Source organism: Lepisosteus oculatus, chromosome 12 (assembly GCF_040954835.1).
Source record: "Lepisosteus oculatus isolate fLepOcu1 chromosome 12, fLepOcu1.hap2, whole genome shotgun sequence".
Lineage (NCBI taxonomy): Eukaryota > Metazoa > Chordata > Actinopteri > Semionotiformes > Lepisosteidae > Lepisosteus > Lepisosteus oculatus.
This window is the reverse complement of record NC_090707.1, coordinates 11,147,964-11,168,198: the sequence shown is the minus strand read 5'-3', so window position 1 is coordinate 11,168,198 and position 20,235 is coordinate 11,147,964. Positions and strand designations below refer to the sequence as shown.

The 20,235-nt window shown below is 37.5% G+C and overlaps 1 protein-coding gene across 1 annotated transcript; it reads left to right on the top strand.

The window, feature by feature from the left end:
- The first annotated feature begins 1,361 nt into the window (after positions 1-1,361).
- chpfa (chondroitin polymerizing factor a) lies at positions 1,362-19,315 on the top strand. Its single transcript, XM_006636422.3, has 4 exons — positions 1,362-2,102; positions 7,267-7,831; positions 13,426-13,608; positions 14,204-19,315. Exons 1-4 carry the CDS (start codon positions 1,804-1,806, stop codon positions 15,464-15,466), a joined length of 2,310 nt encoding a protein of 769 aa, XP_006636485.1. The 5' UTR covers positions 1,362-1,803; the 3' UTR covers positions 15,467-19,315.
- The last annotated feature ends 920 nt before the right edge of the window (positions 19,316-20,235 follow it).

Here is a 20,235-nt window from a genome sequence, read left to right as displayed (position 1 = left end):
TGGGTCAGTCAAATCCTGGTCTTAGAGAACCATGTGCCAACAGGTTTACAAGGACTATCGAAACTGCACCTGAAGTACAGTAATGATATTTAATAATAAAAGTCTTTATTCTTATGTAGCACTTTTATGGACACTCCACTCAAAGCTACTCTTTTCAAAAAACACCCTGGGATTTTTAATGACCACCGAGAATCAGGACCTTGGTTTTACATCTCATCTGAAGGATGGCGCCTTTTTACAGTGTAGTGTCCACGTCACTATACTGGGGCATTAGGACCCACACAGACTGCAGGGTGAGCGCCCCCTGCTGGCCCCACTAACACCTCTTCCAGCAGAAGCCTTAGTTTTTCCCCAGGAGCTCCCACTAAGGTACTGACCAGACTCAAACCTACTGAGCTTCAGTGGGTTATCAGTTGTGAATTGAAGGGTGATAAGGCTCCAAGCCAGTAGTTTGATTGTTTCTATTTATTAAGGCAACAATGAGCTGCTAAAGGCCATTTTGAACTGGAATTATATCTTCTTGCAGTCATTGAACGAGTTGTTTCTCTTATGAAAATGTTTTAGTTTAAGTATCATATTCTTTTTTGGAATACTTCTGGAGTTTCCTCTTAATATTCCTTGTACTGTATGTCAGCTGTTTGATTTAGAAATTATAACCCCAAACTGACCTGGGAGAGCTGAAGGCCACACAGAGTACTTTGAGATATGCAATTAAACAGTTCACTTGTTTCTCAAACATCCAAACCAGAAGACAGAAGAAGCTGATAATGACAGCACATGGTCTCATAACATTGCCATTTGAACTCTATTTTAGACATTTCATTTACATTGGTGTTCTGTTGAGGCAACACAGTGAAACATTTTTAAAATGCGGTTAATACTACTACCCTCGTAATTTCATATTCCCATTTTTCTAGCCCAAAATATCCTATGAAAGGCTTATTTAAAACAAAATTAAAGTTAAGAGATGTCTTGCACAATTTTTAACGGACTTCATATGAGCAGCCAGCCTTGACGTGGCTTATAGTAAACTATAATTGCATGTCTTTTTCATTGATTGTAGCGGTACACGATATGCTCGTTGCCTCAATTTTAAATTTGCATTTTTTCTTAAATCTTTGTCGTTAAGAAGTAGGTAACTTCTATGTTAAGAACACACATTGAGCAAATATCAACAATCGTCACTTAGTATATGTAATTAAAAAAACGAGATGTTATTAGGAATGAGATATTCCCGGGTTAACAGGTTTTCAATCGAACGTTTTCATTTATATAGCGGAATTGTAACTTGCATTTCACAATTTTAATAGAAAAGCACTTTAATGTCTTTGCACAACGTGTTAAACTCGGGTTTTCACTAATAACAGGTAGCCCGCTAGCGCACACTGCACAACAGGGCATTTTGAAGGGAGGTTGTGTGCCTACCGCCGCACGTAAGCAAAGCTCTGAAGAACAGCGGGTGCCCTGTCTTTTGGTAAAGTTGAATTGCCTCCGGATTCCGATGAGTCCATACTCGCAGCCTGCAGCGAAGTAAAGTGTGCTTTGGCGAAGAAAGGGTTGAGTCTTGTCCCTGACGTTTAACGTAGGCGGAGCTCAGGGTGGGTGACACGTAAGTCCTGAGAATGTAAGAATAAATCTGGTGGAGAAACACCAAACGTCCCGTCTGTATGTATTATCTGTCTCTGAAGTTTTGCATTGCCTAGAGGATTTTCAAAACACTGCTCTACTTCTGAAAAACAAAACCGGGAGGACCCACGTGGGAGCTGAATTTCCTAGCCTTGCGGTTTTAGGTCTGCAGAAACAATGAGGTTTTCCATGCTCTTTTCCCTGAGCGGGCCGATTGGGCCGGTTGTTATCGGGATCTCTTTGGGGTTCACCTTGAGTCTGTTAAGCGTGACCTGGGTCGAGGAGCCCTGTGCCTCCGTTGGGAAGGGAGGTGATGAAACTGTCTTGACTCAGGAGGAGAAGCTGAAGGGAGCTCGGAAACCCAACTCGATCCCCGCTGGCAACACAGAAAACGGTGATGCTCTGGAGGATTTTGAGCCCAGAATTGTGCCGTATAAACCAGTAAAACAGCAAACTCAACCCAAGAAACTCTTCAGGTATGACCGAATTGGTGTCTCATAGGCCTGTGAAATTAACCATTAGTCCAGCCAAAGTGATGCTTGTTAATAATTCATTTTATATTATACATTGGATCTGCGGTATAGTACTTCAGTATACCACCACAGCGTTTCTCTTGTCTCAGTATTTCGGATTTCTGATATGAATGACCCATTCAGTTTATTTATGTTTATTTATATCCTTATTCAACGATTTCCTGAGAGACTGAATCCTTAGAGCCGAATTTAGCTGTGGTTTACGATTGCAGCTTTTTACAGTGGGCTACAGTGTGTGTGCTGCTAGATAAAGAGCGAAAGTAAATCTCATTTAATTCATAATTATTCAGTAAAGTTTTACTGTTCCTGAGACAGTAGAATGGTGAAACAAATTTTATTCTACGTTTTCTCGTATTTTCTGAAACGAATTGAGGTTTTACTTTCATAGACGGTTTTGCAGTAGTGGTATGGCAAGTCACAAGTACTGAATATACAGTATCAAGATATCGAAAGTCTCAGTCAAACTCGTAAAAACATCAGGGTTGCTTTTTCTGTTGAGCTGCAGTTGCAATGAATCGATTCGGATGAATTGTGATCAAGGAAACAGTAATTATACAGAATATTTCACAAAGATAACGTGAGCATACGACAGATATTTTCAAGAGAACCAGTTATTTTTCGGGGGCATATAAAAGGTTGACGGTTAAAATTGGGCGTTAATAATGTGGGTAGATGCCAGTCTAATGAAAAAATTCCAATAGGTAATTATAGCCTTGCCTTATATAGATTTTTGCTAAAATATTCAATCACTTGTTCTGTTTGCTTAGTTTTTCTCAGACAATTTGTATGTAAATGTAAAGAATAGCATCAGTGGGGAAAAGATGTACTGTATAGCACATTCACCCCCATTTGACTGAAAACATTTTCAAGATGTGTGGGAGAGGTAGGGGACTGCTCACTCAACACTGAAACTTAATATTTTTTAATAAAATAAATAGTAAAATTAAGATGGAGAATTTTAATGAACATTGAAAGTCTAATAATGTGATAAAGCAATTAGTCATTGTTACTGTTGACTTCTTTGTTAAGGACACTACAAGTATTCAGGAAACATTGTTACTTGCTCCAAAAATGCTTTAAGGTATTTCTGAAGAATAAATTAAGGAGAAGTCCTGTCTTTAAGGACACACAAATAAAGCCTTGAAGATATGAATGCGGCAACAGGAATTCCACCAAATCAAATATCTTTACTCTAAAGGAATCTGGTGCTTGATTTCCATCATTCCTAATAAATTACAAGAGGAAACCGTGCTATTTTGTGACCTTTTCTGGAGAATGAGCTGGAGACTAATAGTTGAAGCTGGCACAAAATTTCAAGCATACATAAAATAACATCTTTTTCCACACAAAATCTCTAGAGATGGATTTGTATTATTATTCCATTCTGTCAGTATTTAGTGTTTTGGGTTCTGAATTCTAGATGTCTTGTTTTAGGAGTGCCCTTTTCTGATATCAAGGGACTGTCGCATTACTCTGCAGCAATGTTTCTGCTAGGGCACCAGGCATACAAAACATTTAAAGATGATACCTACAAAGAGTGCTGAAAAGGTAATTTTCTAATTTGTGCTTTAAGGTCTTATTTTGCTTTATTATTCTTAATGAGGTCAGTGAACCTCATCGGCCTAATTCAGTGAACCTGAATTAAAAACTGAAACTATTGTGTATCTGAGTAAGCGTAGCTGTTTTTCATTTGGAAGATGTTCATTAATGATTTTCCTTTCTTGAGCATACCACATATGTGTTGTATGCCTTTTCTGAATTTTGTTATTATAAGACCTTTTCTGAATCATGTTTTCATATGATAGTGCACCTTGTTTCTCTCATAGTTGAGAGAGTGGAACTACATATGGCAATTTTTTCGTTTTTCCCATGTTCACATGGCAAAAGACACAACTTACATTCTTGTCCAAGATCAATTCAAAAACAAAAATAACATTCCTCCACCTGGGAAGACTTCTTAAGCCTTTTTAACAGATAAGCTGCTCTCTTAAATTCAGGACAAGGTTGCACAGGGTATGTGGTTTCATAGACAAGTGTCTATGACCTTGCATTCTTGCAGTAGCTGCCTGGCAATCATTCTCAGAAGGGCTAAATGATCAGAAGAATGTTGTCTGTAATCCAGCCATGTTTATAGTGTAACAATCTCGGGGCTAAAATTAGAAAAGCTAGATTTAAAGGATTTGGTGTTGTAAAGAGTTTTAAACATAACAAAACTGCAGATTAAGAAAAGAATCAAGAGTTTTTATGTTAGTATTTCAAAAGAAAATAGCAGCTGGGTTTCAGTTCTGTAAGGTTTTTTTCTTCTCATCCTGACAAGATTAGAAAATTGACAGGCTGCGATATGTTCCTATGACAGCACACTACATTTCATAGACTAGGTTACATTTGCAGAGCACAGCTTGGACATTCAAGTTGCTGCTAGTCTGTCAGTCCCCTCTCCCAGCTGCTAGAGAAAGACCAGCTGCCAAGACTTCTGTCACATGAAGGGCTGAGGAAGGGCGTTGTTCCAGTTTACATGAAGTCGGGCCTCCATAAAATTCCTCAAAAGCTTTATGGCTGTAGGAAGAGTTTTTAGTTGAGGAAAACTCCCAGATTTCCTTCCCTTGTAACCTATTTTACCTCAGTGTTTGTTGTGAAAAGGCCTGGCCCTTATTTAAAATTGAAATTTAAATTATTTTTACTTTTTTTTAGGGACTGTGTCAGTATTGTAAACTGACATGAGATTTTGGTGGCATGGGGATGGGGGTCAGTACAGCGCCTTCACAGCTTTTGGGTTCCGGGGTGCCTTCTGTGTGAAGTTTGCATTTTCTTTAGTCTGTGTCTTTTTTGAATTTTCACTTGGTTTCCTCCCACAGTCCAAAGAAATGTGGTTCAGGTTTATTAATGGTTCAAGATTTCCCATCCGGTCACATCCACTGTGCATCTTAACTTGTACTTGCATGCTATAGCTCTCTAAAGATAAGTGGCTTCTGAAAATGGTTGGATGAAATGTTGTTTTGATTATGATCGTGAATGTTAGGTTTGCCTTCAAAAGCTATATTTTGGTAGGAGGCAAGAAGGGCTTTAGTGATGGTAGTGTTTCATGTTTTCATTTTGTCCCATGATGTCCTTTTAATCTGGCCTTTGTCTGATTCTGTTTCCCAGTAAAAAAATGTAATCATCTAGTAGTTCCAAAGCACAGTAATCTGCTTTACATTTTGCATCTCAGCTGCTGAGGGTTTTGCATCATCACAATTTGTTTCAAGCATAGTTTTATGGTGAAACCACTTATCACTAATCCCAGAGCCTGCTTTACTTGTTCAGCTCCTGCAGTTTACCACTTTATATGTAGATACGTTTTACTGTTACCGTTTTCAGTTTTTGAACAATGTGTGCTGAAAATGTATATAATATTCCCAACTACCACTGACAATATTTAAAATCATTATGGCAAATAATGAGTAAAACATCCTCATATCCAGAAGATGATGACCATGTATTCCTGAATTTGAATGTAGTGAAGACACAATGGTTGCTGAAGATATGTCACTGTGACATTAGCTAAGGTATTAACAATGCACAATACTCCACCTCGGAATCCCTTTTTGCTTTGTTTCAGAGCAGACATTAGAAATTTGCAATCAGGTAATGTACTGATTCAAATATATTTAATTGCTGATAAATTAACATCTTAGCACCTTTTTTGATTTTACTCTGTTTTTTATTCTAAATCCATAAATACATCCATTATCAAAAACCAGAGACATTTCTAGAAACATAGGGAACAAAGCAAAACTACACCCTGGATGGGACATGCACACAGGCTTGATTTAGAGAAGTCAGCTAACCTACTGTACATACAGTAGCTTGTGTTTGGAAGGTAAAAGCTCTGGCAATGTGGGGTACACCATGCAAGCTCCACTCCAAAGGTGCCCAAGTCTGGACAATAAATCTTAATAGTAATTATACGTTATTTCACTAAAAATACAGCTTGGACTTTACCAGCAAAACTAAAAAACAGGGTAGATTTGTTTCTTCCTGGGTTGGTGCCCAGTCGTTTATTTAGGTGTAACATTTGTGAATGTGATTAACAGCTGCCTGTTTTCTGCAGATTTTAGGGAAGAGTTTGTATTGTCGTCAATAAGAATTAGACTGTTTATCAGACCACTGGACTGAGCTTGGAAAGAAAGAGAATTCGGAATGTGGGTTTGACTCATTTACAGAAGAGCTGCAGTTGCTCTTTCCCCATCCAGAATACTTCCGGAACCTGGTGGTGTTGTCCAAATACTCCGGAGCACGCAGGATGTTGCTAGGATACTCCTTTCTGTTGCAGTGATGACACCTGGCAGGTGGAGGCAACAGGTGATACTTCAGAAGGACCCAATAGTAGTAGTGACCGTTTTAAAGGCAGCTCCGAAACTGAAAGAACAGCAACACAAACAATTTGTTTTTGTGTCTCCAAACAGCATGAGATCATTTTGTTAGTTGTTGTCTTCCAAAGCGCACTGCATTAGTGAGAACATGCAGGGGAAGATTGCTGTTTACTGTATGTGCTTTCCGTTTTTGAATGATAATTGAAATGGTAAATCATTTATTTGCCACCCGTTATCCTTCACTAGCGTGGCACGGTGGTATCGTGGTTTACATTGCTGCCACGCCCTGGGCCCTGGGTTCAATTCCAAACTTTTGGAGCTGTCTGTGTGGAGTTTACATGTCCTCCCTGTATTCATGTTGGTTTCCTCCAGGTGTTCTGGTTTCCTCCCACTGTCCAACGTCATACTGGTAGATTAGTGGGCCCTGGTGCGAGTGTGTCTGTCCTGCAATGGACTGGCGTCCTGCGCAGGGTGTCTCCTGCTTTGTACCTGTGGCTTGCTGGCTCCTCCGCGACCTTGTATTGGGGTGGTTAGAAAATGGATGGATCCTTCAGTTCTGTGTGTTTGTTGTTTGTGTGCATGGTTATCTTTTTCATAGTCTCAATTTCTTTGTGTTCATCACTCTGGGTACAATTACAACTAGCGGAGATGCATCTTAAATTGTGAGAAACGCCTCCCTGCTCAATGCCACAGTCCCAGATTTTACAGACCGCTTTATTTTAAATGATTGAATTAGTTCATGCTCTCCTTCGCAGGGCGAAATACATCAGTACAGAGCTGGGAATCCGGGAGCGTGTCTTTGTGGGGGTCCTGACGTCCAAGAACACTCTTAACACCTTGGCTGTAGCGGTCAACAGGACCATCGGTCACCACCTGAGCACCGTGGTCTACTTCACAGGGATGCGCAACCGGAAGCTGCCTCACGGCATGTTTGTGGTGACGCACGGCGACGAGAGGCTCATATGGAACATGTTCCAGACCGTCAAGTACGTGCTAGAGCATTACATCCACGAGTACGACTGGTTCTACTTCGTGCAGGACGACACCTACACCGAGGCCGACCGCATCAAGTCCCTTGTGGGGCACTTGAGCATCGACGCGGAGCTGTACATGGGCAGCCCGGAGGAGTTCATCGGGGGAGAGACGGAGGGGAGGTACTGCTACGGAGGCTTCGGCTACCTTTTGTCGCGTACCCTGCTGCTCAGGCTGCAGGCCTACTTGGAGAGCTGCCGCAACGACATCCTGAGTGCCAGGCCGGATGAGTGGCTGGGCAGGTGCATCATCGATTACGCCAACGTGAACTGTGTAGATGAGCACGAGGTGAGCCTTGTTTTTCATAGCCCTTTAAACAGGGCTGTATTATTCGTTTTTCTTGCTGTATAGCCCAGAGGTCTGCAGCCTTGGTCCTGGACAGCTAGGGCCTCTTTGGATTTTCATTCTGTTTGACCTCTGATTAACTTAATTGGAGCACTTATTTGCTGTGCTTACGCAGGTTTAACAGAGATCTTATTTATCATTCCAACCCCCTTTATGTAACCCACAGGAGTGTGTGTCTTCAGCTGCAGGAGCAGCTTCTTATACTTACGGTATAATTATTTTAATGTTTCTCTGAAAACAGCCACCATTCTCTGCAATCCTGACTTGTAAAACAACACAGCTATGACAGTTTGATGTGACTGTGTCTCCTGATATACAGTATGATGGCTTAATTTTGTATGAGCTGCTTGTTATACACCTGCAACCTAGTAAAGATCTAGTTCAGTTTAAAATGCCCACCTGGTAAACACAGCACCCAACTCATTGCCCTCTCCTTCAGTTCAATGAAAGTGTGATGACTGTTAAAGCACACAGGTAGTGTTTCCTTTGACAATTCACACTACCATTTAAATTGTTCTGTAATTATTGTGTATCTTATTTATAAACCCCCCAACCAGCGCAAATTTCAATTTTCTTTTAAGTAATGTGAACTACAATGTGAATACTACAATCAGAAATAAGACATTGTGGAAGAACTGTTTTAGAATACTAGTGATAAAACGTAAGCTAATACCCTAATGACACATGCTTTTACTGTTCAGAATAGAATTGGAACATTCTCATGTGAAGGGAGAGCAAGCCTGATTTCAACACAGTTGAGCAAAACAACATGGAGAGCAATGACTATAACAGAACAGAAGAATATCGATATTTTTCATTATTATATATGTTAAAAATTATAATGCTTTGAAATGTGCAAATACTGACTTTTCATGGTTATCTTGGCCTTCCTTTTTTAGTTGAGATAAAAAGTTAAGAGTTCCTTTCTTGTAATTATTACAAATTTTTATTTTCAGAAATGAGGAATAATATCCAGAGCTAACCATTTTTCTCCTATTACTCTCCATTGTATCACGGTGGTATTTCAAAGCAAGTTTATCCAGCACAACACAGAAATATCATGTAATATGTGAAGTGATATTATAAATGGTACTATCTAAAATGTGAAATGTTAGAAAGCAAAGACAGATTCTTGGAAAATGTCAGATTCTACTCCATGTCTGTGAACCTGTCACAGGTATCTTTAAGAAAAAAAGGTCAGTGCTATTAGGCTCATTTTGAGTAGTGATGGACCCAAAGGCTTGCTCTCGGATACTTTTTAATGTTATGTGAAGTTACCCCCTAATGATTCAGTAATAAATGCACAAGGAAATTGAGCCATTCCGAGATGCTTAAATGTATAGACTCAGAGACATTGAATTGATCATCTAAGCCCTAAAAAAGTTATAGTTTTCTTGAGATACCTTTATAATTTTCATTACAACAAGCTTGTAGTTTGTTGCCTGTGGTCTCTGGTTTCAGCAGGAAGCCAACTTACCCAAGAGCCATTACTTAAACATGAACACAGGGCCTTATTTCACAGTTCCCTCAACACTCAGGGGGGTGTGGGGGTTGGGAGACTTTGCCATTTTGAAAAGTCTTACGTTCTTTTTGGCTTCAAGAACACACTACATAAATTACAACTTCTGCCGAGCCTCCTGTCCTTTTTAGTCTTCCAAAGCACACTTCAGTTAGAAGCCGATGAGGGTAGAACTACAGACTTACCCCTGTGGCACTTGGAAACACACAGGCCCTGTTTACTTGGCTCTTCCCTGCAGAGGGCCTGCTAGTAAGTCAATAAAACCCTGTAAAGCTAGGAAAAGCCCTCGGGCCTCAACCAGAGAGATCATCTGTCCGCAGTGTGAGTTGATATTGATAGCTGAGGCCACTTACGGATTGGTGACGCCAACTGGATCCCTAGAGATGTGGAAGAATTGATCATATCTTTGCACAATATGTTGAACTGGTTATTTTTGTACTTGATAAGCATCACATTTGCCTGTGTGTGCCAAATGTGCTGGAGTAAAATATTCTGATTTGAGTTAAAGATGTTTTTGCTGCAGTTTGGTAAATCACAATACCAGAAATTGTATTATTTGTGAGGCTGTGTTATCAACCAGCAGAACTTCCTTTAAATCAGATCACTATAGAAACAGTGGGTCTTGAAGACTACATAACAATAAACTGTTGTTTCAGAAGAAAACATTTAAAGAACTCTTAGTAATCATACCAGTTTGACTGCCAGTCTCCTGGATGGATTTAAAAAAAGATTCTGTCCAGCCTCCTCTTAGTTTCACTTTTACCTCTGGGGAACATATTTCCTTGTGTGCTGACTTCATTGCATTTAGATGAGGAGAGATGTGTATGCCAATTTATTCATTGGCAAATATTAAATTTGACTAATAATTTTAATTTAAATCATTATTTAGGTTTATAGAATAAAATAAATAAACATCTTTCTGTTTCTACTCAAAATACCTCTATTCAGGATCCTTGACATAAATCTTTGCACAACCAAACTTCATGTTCAAAAGATTGCACATATGAAGCCAAGGAAAATATGTATTTCTGCATTCACTTGAGGCTTGGAAGCTGTAAACAGATCCTTTTCCTGTCCTATTTTATTCTGTTTCCCTAGTATGTGTAATTACAGGCCTGTGGTATATGTAACGATCTTTGTAAGAAAATAAATTGCAACAGTTTCTACTTTTGCCTATGCTACAGTATAAAGGCCTACATGTTGCATAGTGCCAAAGTTATGAGTCCAAATGCTCTGTAGGTGTTTAAAAATCAGCAGTATCTCTGATAAAAGAAAAGCATTTAAGAAAACTTGCATGGGCTTTTTTCCCCATAGTTTTTGTTTAACAGATGTTATTTTTTTTAGGATATGGTTTGAAATGTAAAGCACTATCCAACCTTATACCAAATAATTGCACATCATGATTTACCGCAGTAAAAACTAATTTCTACTAAGGGATCTGTTCAAGCTTTAATTGAATAATAGAAATTAGTTTTTATCAATTGAGCAAAATCCAGAGAAAATACTGAAATGTATAGAAGCTCACCTGCAAATTAGACATTACTGATGATAAAGTGGATCCAGCTAAGCATAATAGTGTAGAGGCAGATATGAAATTAGCTTTTCACCTCAAAAACTATATTGTTCATAGAAGTGGAGTAAAGAAAAGTACCCAGAACAGAAACATGTGGGACTCCTTTAACATGTGGTAGTGAAAAACATCTGTTCTATTTTACAGAATGTTTGGTTTTGTAATTCTGAAACCATGCAAGGAGTTAGTATTAAGATCAGCGCTATGCATCTTTTTCTAAACTGTATCAAAATCTAAATGGTATCAAACACCTTATATAAATCTATAAATATATAAAAAGGATAGCTGCACAAGTGTGATTTATGTCATGAGCCATCCTAATATCATTGAGAACTTGCTGTAACATATTCAAGACCAAAATGAAAACCAGTCTGCAGATAAAATGTAATTGCTGTTTAAAAAAAAGCCTAACAGTTTAAAACATTTCTTCCATGACATTAGGAAACCAAGATCAAACGGATATGCTATACAGTCCATTTAACCTGATAGTTGCATTGTAAAAATTGCAAAAGTCAAGTATGGTATGTGTCAGCTTTTGTCGCTAAGTGAGAAGAAATGGAGCAATGGAGGGGGGAGTGCAGAGAGAAAGCAGTGAGAATGGAGGAGGGTTTTACATTTTAACAAATTATAACATGAAAATGGTTAAATTAAAAGTATTTTAACCTTTATTAAATGTATTAAATGTACCTGCACGACCATTGCTCCTGCTTGAGTCTGTGACTTATTTTCCTATTTACTCACCTATGTTACTGTGTTGTAAAAAACATCACTAAATTCATGATATCCCTTTTGAGCTGGGGAAAAATGATTCTAGCTGAACTGATAATAGGTTTGTAGCAGTTAGTCTGACTGAACAATCGCAGAACAAGTGCAGCTGTCCACTCTGCTGGGATTTAAACTATTGTGAGAGATTTAATAAGCAGGTCAGCAGAACTGCAGTTTTTTTTTTTAATTCAATATTAATGTAATTGTGACCAGCAAACTTTAGTGCAAAATGTAAACAAACCTAAGCCCTGAGTTGTTTACCAAACTAATTAAAATGTTATCTCTTGACCTCATAATTGGTGCATCCATGTTGCTGACTTCCTAAAAATTATAAGTAAAAAGGCTGAACAATAATCTGATCCAGTTAACTAATACTAGATCGTGTCTAAAAGACAGTTTGTTGGAATCCTAAACTATCTCTTCTGCTTTTATCTGAAAGAAGATCTTCTTTCAGTACTCTTTGAATAGTCTGAAACAGTCACTAATATCTGAACAAAATACACAAAATGTCGTTTCCACTTTCATTCTTTAAGTCTTGTTTTCAAAGCAAAGCTTATTGCCCAAATCATTTTAATTCAGATTGCTCGTAGTCTTCTGATGTAATTCAGAAGACTGGGAAAACCGAAAATCAAATTGGTAAACCATGACACCTGGGCCTTCACATTTAAGAATGTGCCTGGAGTTATTCCAAACCATTCCCAGTGACCTGCTGATAATTAGTAATCGTATCTTATTTTTCTTTCTTAAAAGAATTGTGCAATAATGATAAACCTATTTTATACAAGTCATCAGGAGTCAACAAGATTTCAGGCTTGTTACTGTAAGATGGTGCCAGGCAAAAATCTGCCTCATTTCTTCCTGATTTTCTCAGCTGCGATGGTTTGAAAATCCCGTAAGATTAAGATCGATTTGTCTTATGTAGATGTAAACTACATTTATCCAAAGAAGAAAAATTAGCTTGACAACAATACTGAAAAAAATGCGTTTCCTTCCAAGCAATGCAGTGTATTTGTTACTGAATGCCTTCACATTTTGATCATTAAAAGGATTTCAGTTCCTTTAAATAGGCTTTTCATTCAATGTTACTTTTGTTCGGATTTTTGTAATGGCCCTAAAATTAAATTTCTCTTTGATGTATGCAAATTGTTTCAGATGCGTTAAGTATAATCTGTTTGGCCTTTTCTCTGTCTAGACTGTGGCAAGAACAGCTCCACGAATAGACAAAGGATGCCAGAATACAAAGCTGTATTTTTTTGCTTTCTGGAGGAGTGTCATTAATCTGTGTTGCTTTGTTTCCCATGTTTGCAATGTGGGGAGCAGGTTAACTTCAGCAAAAGAAATGCGTGCTACAAATTTCAACCCAGCAGTTTGTGTGTTCCAGTTAATTCTAGATGGTCTTGTTTTTCCACCTACTACCTATTTATGCAACTCATACTGTTGTGCCTTGCAGCAAGGTTTAATGTCTTGAGCGACTTGCCAAGTTTAACATGCTTTCGTATTCAGATTTCTGCCTGTAAGGGGTCAGTTAAGGGACTAATTAATTACTTTCACAAAAAGGAAGGTTAAGGTTCCTGCAGAGGTCCATGTATCATCTAGACTTGACCCACGCCTTTCTTTGATTCTCAATCAAGATGTTCCAATTTTACTTGGTCTCATTGATTTTATTCTTTTTTCTGTTCTTAGGGACTCCGGTACCATCGCTTTGAAATGGGGAAAAATTCTGATCCAAGTAAGGAAGATGATGTGCGCTTTAAAAATGCATTTACGGTTCACCCAGTCTCAGACCCCGTTCAGATGTACAGACTACATAAGCACTTCACTGAAATTGAATTGCAAAGAACTTATGAAGAGATTGAAAAATTACAGGTATGTTGAAAAAGGTGTTTTATTCAAGAAGTAAATGCGTTAAACATGAGCTGACCTAGTTCCCCGATGTTTGTTGGAAAAGGTATAATTTACTCTGAGTAGAACATTTGATCTTTTCAGTTCATATTGAAATTGAGAATCCATGTCTGTGCTTTGGAATTCCATGGAAAAAGGTGAGTATTGATAGAAGCACAATGTTCTTTTTGTTTGATTTAATAATGCCTTGCATGACCTCCACAGCAATTAACATTCCTCTACCAGCAAATAGTATATCTAATATGATATGTATGGCATTTACCATACCAGATGATACATTTATCGTTTTAAGTCTGTCTCTATTATGATTTTTTTTTACAATTATTTTAGGTCTTAAAGATAAAAATCACTGAATTTTCACAGAGTTACATTTGCTGTTGAGTACTTCAAATCTTGTTATATGTTGAGCTTTAGTGTTACCAATGGAGATCAAGTTACTGTCTGTAAACGTGGCTATTCTTTTTGCTTGTATGCGTTGGGGGGAGGAAAATCTATAGGATTTAAAGAAATGTATAGGTGCAGTGCATGTAATGTCAGTATCTTTGTTTTTTTTTCACAGGCAGAAATTAAAAATATAAGTGAAGTTGCTTTTGAAGGAAATCGCAGTTCTCAGTGGCCTATTGGAATCAATCCACCATTTGAACCAAAAACCCGCTTTGAAGTTCTCCGCTGGGATTACTTTACCGAAGATCAGGTCTACAGCTGTATTGATGGCTCCCCAAAATGTGAACTCCATGGGATTGATAAAGCGGATGTTACCGACGTCATTGAAACGGCAATGGGGGAATTAAATAAGAAGTACAAGCCAGTGCTGCACCTAAAGAAACAGCAGCTCCTCAATGGCTACAGACGTTTTGACCCAACTCGAGGGATGGAATACACTTTGGATCTTCAGCTGGAGGTTGTCAATCAGAAAGGAAGGAGCCGTTCTATTACTAAACGAGTTCATCTTGTTCGGCCTCTGAGTGAGATTGAGATCATACCTATGCCTTACGTTACAGAAGCTACCCGAGTTCACATAATTCTGCCATTGACTGTTCATGATCGAGACTATGTCAACCAGTTTCTTGAGGTATACGCTGCAAACTGTTTTGAGACGAGCGAAAATGCAATTTTGTCTTTCTTATTCATCTATGACCCTTTCGAGGCTCAGCAAGTCAACCAGAATGACATCTTTATGGATGTGAAAGCTAAGATCAGTGCCTATGAGCACAAATACCCAGTGACCAAAATACCATGGATCAGCGTGAAGACAGAAGCTCCCTCTCAAATAAAGATAATGGACATCATCTCCAAAAAGCATCCGGTTGATACGCTATTTTTTGTAGCGAATGTCAACACCAACATCAATTCTGAGTTTCTCAACCGCTGCAGAATGAACAGCATAAATAACTGGCAGGTGTTTTTCCCCATCCACTTCCAAGACTACAACCCTGATATCGCCTACCACAACCAGCCACGTCCAGCCACAGTTGACTTGGTCAAAGACGCCGGGCACTTTGACCGCAATGTGTTCGATGAGGCGTGCTTCTATAACTCTGATTACATGGCGGCGAGAACCAGGATGTCCGCTGACGTGCAGGAGAATGAGGACATCCTGGAAACGTTTGACGTCTATGACATGTTCATCAAGTACTCAAATCTTCACGTATTCAGAGCAGTTGAGCCTGCGCTGCACCAGAAGTACCAGTATAGGGTCTGTAACCCACGACTCAGTGAGGAGACCTATCACAGATGTGTCCAAAGCAACCTTGAGGGCCTTGGATCTCGGTCCCAGCTAGCCATGCTGTTATTTGATCAAGAGCAGGGGAACAGTACTTGACCAAATACTGAAAACAGAACAAGGTGCAGGATTTCTCCTTTTAAAGAAACAAAAGTCTTTTTGTTGTTGAGCAATGTTTACAATACATTCCAGATGATTTCCAGTCCATTTGCAGAAAGCATTATTCTATTTTGAGCAGCAGCAGACTTGATTTCACTTGTTTGTTACCAAATCCTTTACACTCATGAGCCTTCTTTTACTTGCTTTCCAGTGTTTCAGCTGAAGGGGATTTGGTGAAGTATGCTTCTAGCCATTTGAATGGCTACTTAATTCATTGATATACTCTGTTTTTTCTTCTTTTGCTATAATTACACTTTCTATTCTTTACTTGTGGGCACAATTACAGATTAATAGGTCAAAAGGTTGCTTAAGGATCTACAGTACAGCAGCTACCTTTTAAGCGCTTACAAGATGCTGGCATCTGCTTTAATTATCCGTACAGAGGCAGATGTTCATTCTGGTGCCTGTGAATTGCATTTTTAATTTGTTGGCATATTCTTCAGTGAACTTATAGTCTGTTTTTTTAATAAACAGTCATCACACAAAGGCCTCGTCTTAAAGCAAATGAATGTTGAGAGGAAGGTGATATTTTAAGATACCAATATTTAAGGTCACCTTTAAAGTTTATTAAATATGCCTTTTTTCAAATAGTATATATACATTTACAAATGGTTTATGCCTTGCCTTTCTCCTGTTTGACATGCTTTCATTATTTTATATCAAAATATTGAAAGTGAAACATTTTCTTTTACATTCTCACCTGTAGAGTGGATGAGACATTTTGTGGTTAGCCACTGTTAATGTTGGTTTTAAAGAGCTGCTTTTTTAATTTATAGAACCCACACTGGCACTGACCTGTTGAATCCTGGGAGGTGGGAGGTACTGTAGCATTATGTGCAATATGATATTATTAGTGTTAAAGCAGGAAAGGCGACATACCTTTCTGCCCTATAAAACAGTAACCCACTCACTTTTCCAGAACAGCAGGTTGATGCTCACAGAATTACCAAAGTGATTTCTGCTCTGTTGCTGTGTTTTTTTGAATGTACAGATTGCAGTTGCCTGCTGACTACTTCTATTTAAAAGAGCTAGTGTACCGAGGACTAACACACTTCCTGAATATACCAAGAAGCAGGTTAATTAACTCTTAGCAGTGAAAAATAAACAAACAGAAGCTTAATGTGTTCTGCCAGTCAAAGGTGTATTGACCCATTGTTCTTCCAATCTTTCTAGTGTGGAAAAGTTTAACTCGTGATAAATGAGTTCTTCTTTCTATAAAAGCTTCCTCTTGGTACAGTATATCTAGTTTGGTCTTTTTTCTTAGAGGGTTTTTTGTGGATTGCTGTTCTTTTTAAAGACAGGAATATAATTACAAAGATGATATAGGTTTTGCATCATGCGGTTATTTCTGAGATCATGAGTGGAGAGGACAATGGAATCTAATTAAAGAACAGGACAGACAATTGTCTTCTTAACATTTCGTTAGCAGTAATGAATAGGGTAGGGCAATGAAGGATGATCAATTGACTTCTAGACATACATTTTGTCTGGCATTTATGTGCATTAATAGTATGCACTCTGTCATACGCTAGATTAAAATGAACACATAACTTTGTTTGGGGAAAAAAAATGATTTTTGTTTTCAATAATTTCCACCTTGGCCAAGAATGAGGAAACTGATTTGTATTTTCTCCACTGTTCCACGTGGCACTCCTAGGGAAAGGTACAGGCTCATATGGAGCAGCAATACATAGAGTAGACAATCAATAACAAAAATTTGTATTTATTATTTACGTCTTATGCAACAGTACGTATTTGTTTTTCAAATGTTACTTTTTTTCTGCATTCACAGTATTATGTTAAGTCTTTTCTTTCTTTGAAAGTTCCCTAGGGCTTCAAAATAGATCTGAAAGCTGTATTGGATTTTGGATGATAAAAGTAAAAGGATATTCCTCACACAAAGTACACTGTTTTAAACTTCCTTGAGCTTGTGAAAGTATGAATCTTGTTCCTTGGAATTCATATGTACAGTATACCTGTTTTATACATAGATTGAACATTTGTTTTTTCTCTGAGCTGGTATAAGTATAAATGAATACTTCCACTTAGTTCATTGACATTAAGAGCACAAAGCATTGTCAGACTTAACTTTCAATGTTCTGAAGAATGTTCCAGTTTGCATTGCACAGCAGATATTAATTGGTGATGGTATCTCATCTATAGTTGGCACAATGGTTGTAATTGAAGTTTATTCTCTGTTTGCACCAAATGACTTAACTATGCCAGCAGCTGAAACCTGCTTGACAATACATTTACAGGAAAGAGGTAGGTGAAACTGTTGCCTAGAGAAGCTAATTTTATGTTGTTCAATACAGATCATTGTTACCAGCATGTTCTGAGAACAGTATTTCCAATGAGACCAGCTGTCTGGCCCAGCTTAATATCCTGTTATGGGATATATTATCATTAAACGCACACAATATTAATAATAATCTTAAGAATGGCAAGAAGTCGTCTTCTAATTTGCAGAGTACAGTATGTGTAATTGCAACTTGGTTTTGTAGTTTATATCATATGATTTTGCCAGACATAGAAATGAAGAGCAGTATCATTACTTGTTAATCAGAGGTTTTATAGCTGAAAGATTGTCCTGTGTAGTGAAAAATAGGTTTTTATTGAGGCACTATGTTGTTACTAAGCTTGTGCCAAGATGGGTTATGTTTACTCCTTAGAACTTGGTCACTTAGGATTTAACTTTAATTGACATAATTATTAATAATGTTTAAGTGATTAATAAGTATACTGTAAAAGTAGGAACTCCCATTACATGGAGTGGTGCTATAAAGTCTCATTGTGGGCACTTTTTCTATTTTTATGAAAAAATATAGATTTCACATTTTGCTTCATGCTCAAAGGACTCCTGTGCATTCATTTATATACACAAGTGCTGCAGTAAGTTTGTAACATTACGTTTTTGGTACGACGCCTGTTAAAGTTTTCTTGGTAACACTTCAATGCTTGATGTGTGTGCAAATGTATCTAAATACTATTTTATATTTGAAAGTGTAAAATGGTAGAATTTATATAGCTTGGGACATTGGCAGTTTTCAGGTACAAATGATCCTGATTAAAATTTCTTCAAGAACAGCATTTTGTGGTGTAACTGTGAAGGTCTCTTTACTTGCAGTTTTGATTGTTCAGCTTTATTTCTGTCTGTTTTATGTCCATTTACATGATCAGAAAATATTCTATAACAAAATAATGTCAATTAATCATTTGCAGTGGCTTATACTAGCTCTAGTGATTTTTCATACACAGCGTGCACACTGTACTCAACAATGTTGGAATGGAATAGTGTTTAAAAACATATTTTTTGGATCATACTGGAATGTTTTAAACTTTGTTTTAGAACAGGAATTAAGGAAACTATAAGATAAAAAGATTCAACATCTTAATGGTTTTCCAAGCTGCAATGGATTTGAACGGGGAGGGTATCCCTAAAAGGCTTTGAAAAGTATCTTTGAATGATGTGCTTAGGAACTTGTCTCATGTCTAACTTCAGGAAGCAGGAAAAAAGCACTATGAAGTTGGTTGTTTTCGAATAGCTTCAGTTTGAAATGTATCTGAATCATTTAACTTTTTTGTTTGCTAAAATGTTCAACGTTGGATGTGACTGTAGTGAACAAAGTAAACATTATGACAGAGTCAAGAAGAGTGAATTTATTCATAAAAAAACTTATGTAATGCTGTTTGGCATTGTATCAGGATCATTAACTTCATAGCTGCCTTGTCCAGTTTTCACAATAAAATGACTGTGAATTTTTCTAACTATAAAAATATTTAATAGTCTCTCTGTGTTTTTTTCCTGTTTTAATTTCATACATACTGTATGATGGCTTTTTATTTTTGTTTTTTTCAAAAACATTGCGTTACGTGAAGCACTACATTTTTGTAACTATTTCCTGGATGTTAAAATATAGGAAATTTGTAGGAACACCAAAGTGTACAAGGGACATGAAATGTTTGTTTTATGTTGCTCCAGGAAATCTAACAGCTTGGTTCACAGATTTAATTATCCACAAATGATACATCAGATAGAAAATGCAGTTTTAATGTAAACAATAGTCACCTTACATTTAGCACCTGCATGTTGTCTCGATTGTTTCCTTCCAAGTGATAGAGAATATGAAGCTTAATAAAAGCATATTATATTTAAGGACACTTTTGGCTATTGTCCATTTTGATAAAAATAGATTTTCATGTCTCATCAAATGGCAGACAAGAACAATAGAAATTGCAGCCTTTTGTAAATGTTCTGTATAAGGCTGTGTAATGATTTTTGTTGGCTTTTTTGTAATGTCTTTCGCAATCTCATGTTTTTGGAAATATAAACAGGACCTACCAGTAATTCAGCATATTTCTTTTTATGCATACCTTGGCAAGATAATCACCAAGCAAAGAAATCTTGGAGTAAAATTAGAATCGGTAACAACCTAGCTGCTATATAACAACTCTTCTGTATCATACAGTACATGGGAGAAAAGGAACAAGTTCATTTTTTTTCAGCAAAATTTGTAGGTGAGCTTCTGTAAGAGAAATTTAGCACAAACAAAAGATATTAGGTTGTCTCAAAATGATTAAATGCAGAAGTGAGGTAGATTGGAAAGTTAATGGCAATTTGATGTGTAACAAATTCTAATTTTGTGAAAGTAAAATCACCAAATATTATGTGTAGCACTAGGTATTACATTAGGTAATAGTCACAAGGC